At 44.2% G+C, this 6,459-nt stretch overlaps 1 protein-coding gene across 1 annotated transcript; it reads left to right on the top strand.

The window, feature by feature from the left end:
• Window positions 1-2,306: 2,306 nt before the first annotated feature.
• On the top strand, window positions 2,307-3,221 carry LOC115952173. The gene is made up of 2 exons (XM_031069245.1): window positions 2,307-2,814; window positions 2,866-3,221. The coding sequence occupies exons 1-2, from the start codon at window positions 2,307-2,309 to the stop codon at window positions 3,219-3,221; spliced, it is 864 nt and encodes a 287-aa protein (XP_030925105.1).
• Window positions 3,222-6,459: the final 3,238 nt, after the last annotated feature.

The raw sequence follows: 6,459 nt of genomic DNA, 5'->3' as shown, positions 1-6,459 counted from the left end.
GCCATATGAATTTTTGGGCCGCCGTAACTCTAATTCTAACTTGCTGGAAATTTTGCACTTGATCCCACCCTTATGTCACTTGTTATCTCTCACTTTTGTCAGGGTCCTATTCTTCTTATTGTAGCTTTAATGGTCTATTGCCTAGGTGTTGACTAATTCCAATCAAAATGATACCTTAAGGTCCAACGGCTACTATTCTTTAAAAGGTTAATAATAGATTTGTTTCTTTTATCCGAATTGTAATTTCATCCCAAAATATTGTGGTATTAAATCCATTAGGGTCAATAAAATTAAGTCCTTGAGCAAAGTCATAATAGATTCGGCCCACAGTTTTCTTTGGCGTTATATATTTAAATCTTATAGTATTAGCTGCTGCCTATGGGATTGATAAATTCAAGGAAACACATTTTTGGGTAGAGATGCTTGGCATTAGTGCTATCATTTAGTTCAGCAAAGTATTTTACTTGTGAGTCAGTTTGTATAGGTTAGTAAGATTTATATTTTATAGAGGATATTAAGTAATTTCCATGATTGATTCTAGGTCCCGTCTAAGAGTATTTTGAGACTATTTGGAGGGTGTTTCAACTGGACTTTCAGTGATTCAAGTGCTATAAGTAATTATGCATAATATGCACAAGTTTGGTCCATTAGGTTCTTAGAAGTTAAAAGTTTTCAAAAATCTTGTATTTCAAACTTGTATTTTCTAAAGTTGTCAAAAGTATTTTTGTATCATTGAAAGAGAAATTTTGACTATTAAATAAAGAGATACTTCGAATTCTAAATAAGTTTTGAATGTCCAAATCCCATTTAAAATATGATTTCTAAACTAAACTATTTTCCGAAAATAATTGAGTTTCAATGTAAGTTTTCTAAAAAGGTTCTTGTTCTTTAAGTTTGTTTAAGACCATGTGATCTCAAGTCATATTCTTATTTTTCAAAGAGTATTTAAGACGTTTCTTTTAGCAAATTGGGTTTTCAAACTTACTCAAGAATTGTAAAAATATTTATATAAAATCTTCAGTTCTTATTCATTCCCTAAGAGAGTCAAGCATCCTTGATTTATGTTCTATTCGATATTGTGATCTTTGATATGCCTCTGTATTTGAAAAGAAATTATTAATATCAAGTGAATTATTATATTTTGTATAAATTTTGCTTTGTGATATGTGACTCAAAATAAGTGTTTTTAGAATTGATCAGATATATGTGTAAATCCGCTCACAGGATTGTATGTGAGAATATGTGTTGATCCCTCACCAGCAGGGGTTAGATGTTGGTATTCACTCACAGGATTGTATGTGAGAATATGTGATGTGTATATGTGACACTGTGCTCTGATCAATTATATGTATGTGGTTTCTAATGATTTTAAGATGTGATTACAATTGTATTAAATGATTTATTATGTGTGTTGGAATAATTATTTTTGATATCATTGAATGAGTTTGTGAAAAATCAAAATACTCGTGCCTAGCTTGACTCTATTCCGTTGTATATTCTGTATAATTACTTACTAAATGTGTGGCTCACCCCAACAATTACTATTTTTCAGATTAAAGTATAGTTGGAAACATAGAACCGTTGGGTCGCTTTGTAAGGTGCAAGGTAGAGCATGGAAGTTGTAGACGACTTCAGTATGCATTGAAGACTTATAGAATTTTAGCTACCTTATTTTGTAATTCATGTTTTTATGGAGATTATTTCCCATTTGGGGAGTTTAGACTTTTTTTTGTAAGAGGTTTTTAAGAGTATTATTTCTTTGGAGTATTGATTTATTTTGGATTAATTATGTTTATAGAATTATATAAGTTTAGCAGGTTAGTCATGCATCTAAATTCATGTTCCATGGATTTGGGTCGTGACAACACTGGTGCTCTCTGCTAGGTCCTTTCTTTTTGCTGTGCAGGAGCTATTTGAAGCGCGCGAGGACCGTGTGGCTTACTGGTGATATTTTCGGCATCATCAGTTGCATGGTGCTCACCCGTTCAATGGCAACCGCTAACAACATTCAAGAAGAGGAACCACCCACGACCGCCCTCGAAAAGCAAGTTAAGACTCTCGCCACGGCCGTGGAACGCCTCACCAGAAAAAATCGCGACCTGAAAGAGCAGCTGCACCAGAAAAGCGCAGCACCGAAAAAACAAGGAGCTGATCAAGAAGGAACCAGCGCTAACAGAAGAAACCAAGAGGGACCCCAAGCCAATAATGCCCTGAGCAAACCGGAGCGACAGAACGTGAGCCTCCCTTCCCTCGCAGATACGGTTCCGCCACCTATTATCGCAGAGATGCAGGTGATGAAGGAATAAATGGAGGTTATGATGAACGCTCTCAAGGGGCGAGTGTCCAGTGATCTTGATGACCTTGTCAACCGAACTGACTCGCCGTTCACCGCCCCCGTCAACTCCTTCGCCCTACCGAGTAAGTTCTGCATGCTACAGATAGACAGTTATGACGGGGTCAGGGACCCTCTGGACCACCTAGAGACCTTTAAGACCCTGATGCACCTTCAAGGAGTAGCAGACGCGATCATGTGTAGAGCCTTCCCTACAACGCTAAAGGGCGCGACGAGAATTTGGTTCAGCCGGCTGACACCGAACTCCATAAGCACCTTCAAAGAACTTGGCGCTCAATTTACCACGTACTTCATTAGAGGCCATCGGTACAAGAAGTCTATGGCTTACTTGATGAGTATCAAGCAGCGAGAGGATGAAACATTAAGAGCCTACATATCCCGCTTCAATAAGGAGGCACTCTCGATCGACGAAGCCGACGATAAGATACTGGTCGCAGCATTCACGAATGGACTAAAGAAGGGTAAGTTTTTGTTCTCCCTGTATAAAAATGACCCAAAGACCATGTCGAAAGTACTTTACCGGGCCTCAAAGTATATGAAAGCCGAAGACGCGTTATTGGCCCAAGAAGAGAGGCCAAAGAAAAGAGAGAGGCAAGAAGACACTCGGCAGGACCAAGGCCGAAAGAAAGCAAGGACGGGAGACCGAACGGATGAGAGGCACCCTAAGCCCCTGGGGGGAAGATTCACGAGCTTCACTCCGTTGACCGCCCCGACAGATCAAGTCCTTATGCAAATCAAGGATGAGGAGGCTCTGACATTCCCTGGAAAGCTGAAGAGTGATCCCAACAAACGTTCTAGGGATAAGTATTGCCGCTTCCACCGTGACTATGGTCACGATACGGCTGATTGCTATGACCTAAAGCAGTAGATCGAGGCCCTTATCAGACAAGGAAAACTGTAGAAGTTCGTTAGTAAGGAGAAAACAGATCCACCCCTACAAGACCAACACCCCCGACGGGATAATAAGCGACCGAGACCCCCGATAAGGGACATAAGGATGATTGTAGGGGGAACGGCTACCGCCGGGTCATCCAAAAAGGCCCGCAAAACCTACCTTTGGATGGTACAAAATGATCAGTTGACGGGGGCTATGCCGGAGATAGCATGAAGAGAAGGCCCCATAATCGAGTTCTCAAAAGAGGATGCGCGACGCCTTCACCATCTGCATGACAATGCGCTCGTCGTCAGCTTACGGGTAGAAGACTACAACATGCACCGGGTGTTGGTCGACAATGGCAGCTCAGCAGATATTTTATACTACTTGGCTTTCCAGCAGATGAGGATCGACAAGGAGCGATTGATTCACACAAATGCCCCGCTCGTGGGCTTCGGAGGGAGCCGGGTATTCCCCCTGGGCGTGGTCACATTGTCCGTAATGGTAGGCGATTACCCCCAGCAGATAACCAAGGATGTAACATTCTTGGTGGTCGATTGCTCGTCTGCCTACAACGCTATCCTCGGACGACCCACGCTCAATTCGTGGAAGGCGGTAACTTCAACTTACCACCTAATGATTAAGTTCATTATCGACTACGAAGTAAGGGAGCTGCGCGGAAGTCAAATGGCCGCGCGCGAATGCTACGTAGCCATGATGGAGATGGAGGATCAAGTTCAAGCCTTGAATATAGAAGAGCATCGGACGGTGACGGAGCCAGTAGAGAAGCTAGAAGAGATACTCCTTGACAGTTCCGATCCTAGCCAAACGACCAAAATTGGAACACTCGCTAACCCCGCAATCCGTCAAAAGCTCATAACCTTCCTCAAAGGCAATCGAGACGTATTCACCTGGAGTCATGAAGATATGCCAGGAACAAACCCTTCAGTCATAGTGCACAGGTTGAATGTATCGCCCGCCTTTCCACCTGTCCCACAGAAGAAGAAAGTGTTCGCCCCCAAACGAGATCGGGCCATAGCAGAAGAAGTCCGCAAACTACAGGAAGCAAGCTTCATTAGGGAAGTATACTATCCCGATTGGCTAGCGAACATGGTAATGGTCAAAAAAGCTAGCGAAAAGTGGCAGATGTGTGTGGACTTCACCGACCTTAACAAATCCTACCCTAAAGATAGCTATCCCCTCCCAAGGGTCGACGTCCTAGTAGACTCAACGGCCCGACACCAGTTGCTGAGCTTCATGGATGCTTTCTCGGGGTACAATCAAATCCGAATGCACGAAGCTGATCAGGAGAAAACTTCGTTCGTGACCAGTCAAGGCCTCTTCTGTTACAAAGTGATGCCCTTCGGCCTGAAGAATGCGGGCGCAACGTACCAAAGACTTATGAACAAAATATTCGTGCAGCAAATTAGGAGGAATGTCCAGGTCTACGTTGACGACATGCTAGTAAAAATCCGAAGGGATGAAGACCATCTAGAAGATCTTAAAGAAACATTCAACACCCTTTGTTCTTACAACATGAAGCTCAATCCAGGAAAATGCGCCTTCGAAGTGACGGCGGGAAAATTCCTAGGATTTATGGTGTCCCAAAGGGGAATCGAAGCAAACCCGGACAAGATCTGGGCCATTATAGAGATGGCGCCACTAAGAAATGTGAAGGAGGTGTAAAGCCACAACGGAAAAATAGTAGCACTGAATTGGGTCGTGTCAAGGGTGACGGACAAATGTTTGCCTTTCTTCCGCATGCTGAAGAGATCGTTCAAGTGGACTGCCGAATGCCAGCAAGCATTCAAGGAGTTGAAAGCTTATCTCTCCTCCCCACCACTGATGAGCCCGTCACAGCCAGGAGAAGAGCTTTTTCTCTATCTAGCCGTCTCCCCTGCAGCCATCAGCGCTGCCTTAGTTAGAGAAAAAGAAAAAGTACAAAAGCCCATATACTACGCGAGCCGAGCACTTCGCAGTGCCGAAGAAAGATACCCGCCTGTGGAGAAACTTGCCTTTGCGTTGGTTACGGCGGCCCGTAAGCTCAAACCATACTTTCAAGCCCATACGGTGAATGTCCTGACTGACAAGCCCTTGCGACAAGCACTGAGCAATCCTGAGGCCGTGGGTCGACTGGCGTTATGGGCTATAGAGTTGAGCGAATTTGATATCCAATACCGCCCACGAACTGCCATCAAAGGACAGATCGTCGCAGACTTCATTGCAGAATTCACTCAAGACGAAGACAAGGGGGCAAAGGAATCCCCTCATTGGAGCATATATACGGACGGGTCATCAAACAGACAAGCCGGAGGGGCAGGCATTGTGTTACTATCGCCCAAAGGAGATACAATTAAATGTATGGTCCGTCCCGCTACCAACAATGAATCAGAGTACGAAGCATTAATAGCAGGACTCGACCTCGCCAAAGCAGTAGGAGCCGCGAGGGTAGTCATATACTGCGACTCTCTGGTCATTACTAACCAAATAAATGAAGACTACGAGTGCAAGGGTGAAAGGATGAAGAGGTACCTTAATCAAGTAAGGGCAAGAGTAGATGACCTAGAAGCCAAAATCGTCCAAATCTCCAAAGGAGAAAACGAGCGAGCCGATCGCCTCGCAAAGGCCGCTTCAGCAGAGCATATGGTCATCCCTGGTAATGTACTCTCTTTTGTTCAACTTTCGCCACTAATAGATTCCAGCAACGTGCAGGACATAGGCTCTGACAGTAGCTGGACTGCGACGTTAATTTCATACTTGAAAAACGGGGTGTTACCAGATGGAAAGGAGGCTGTATGAAAGCTGAAGGTCTAGGCGGCAAGGTTCGTCTTAATAAAAGATGCCCTGTACAAAAGAGGCTTCTCTCGTCCATATCTGAGATACTTGGGTACGGAAGAAGCAGACTACGTCATGAGGGAGGTACACGAAGGAATCTGCGGAAACCATTCAGGGTCAAGGTCATTGGTGCACAAGCTTGTGAGAGCAGGGTACTGTTGGCCCACCATGCAAAAGGACGCCGAGGCTGATGTCAAGACCTGTGACAAGTGCCAAAGATTCAGCAATATTATTAGACAACCAACCAAAGAGCTGACCCCGATGACGGCCACATGGCTGTTCGCACAATGGGGGTTAGATATTATGGGACCATTCCCTACAGCAGTATGGCAACTGAAGTTCCTGGTAGTGGGCATTGGCTACTTTACAAAGTGGGTGGAAGCTGAAGCTTTGGCCA

Source organism: Quercus lobata, chromosome 7, assembly GCF_001633185.2.
Source record: "Quercus lobata isolate SW786 chromosome 7, ValleyOak3.0 Primary Assembly, whole genome shotgun sequence".
NCBI classification, from domain to species: Eukaryota; Viridiplantae; Streptophyta; class Magnoliopsida; order Fagales; family Fagaceae; genus Quercus; species Quercus lobata.
The sequence above is the reverse complement of the archived record's forward strand: the minus strand, read 5'-3'. Positions and strand labels throughout refer to the sequence as shown.

What these genes read in the sequence shown, in the direction of transcription:
- LOC115952173 (XM_031069245.1), top strand. Translation starts at nt 2,307, where the DNA reads ATGGAGGTTATGATGAACGCTCTCAAGGGGCGAGTGTCCAGTGATCTT. An exon ending in CACGAATGGACTAAAGAAGG is followed by an intron (nt 2,815 to 2,865) that starts GTAAGTTTTTGT and finishes CCATGTCGAAAG; the next exon opens with TACTTTACCGGGCCTCAAAG.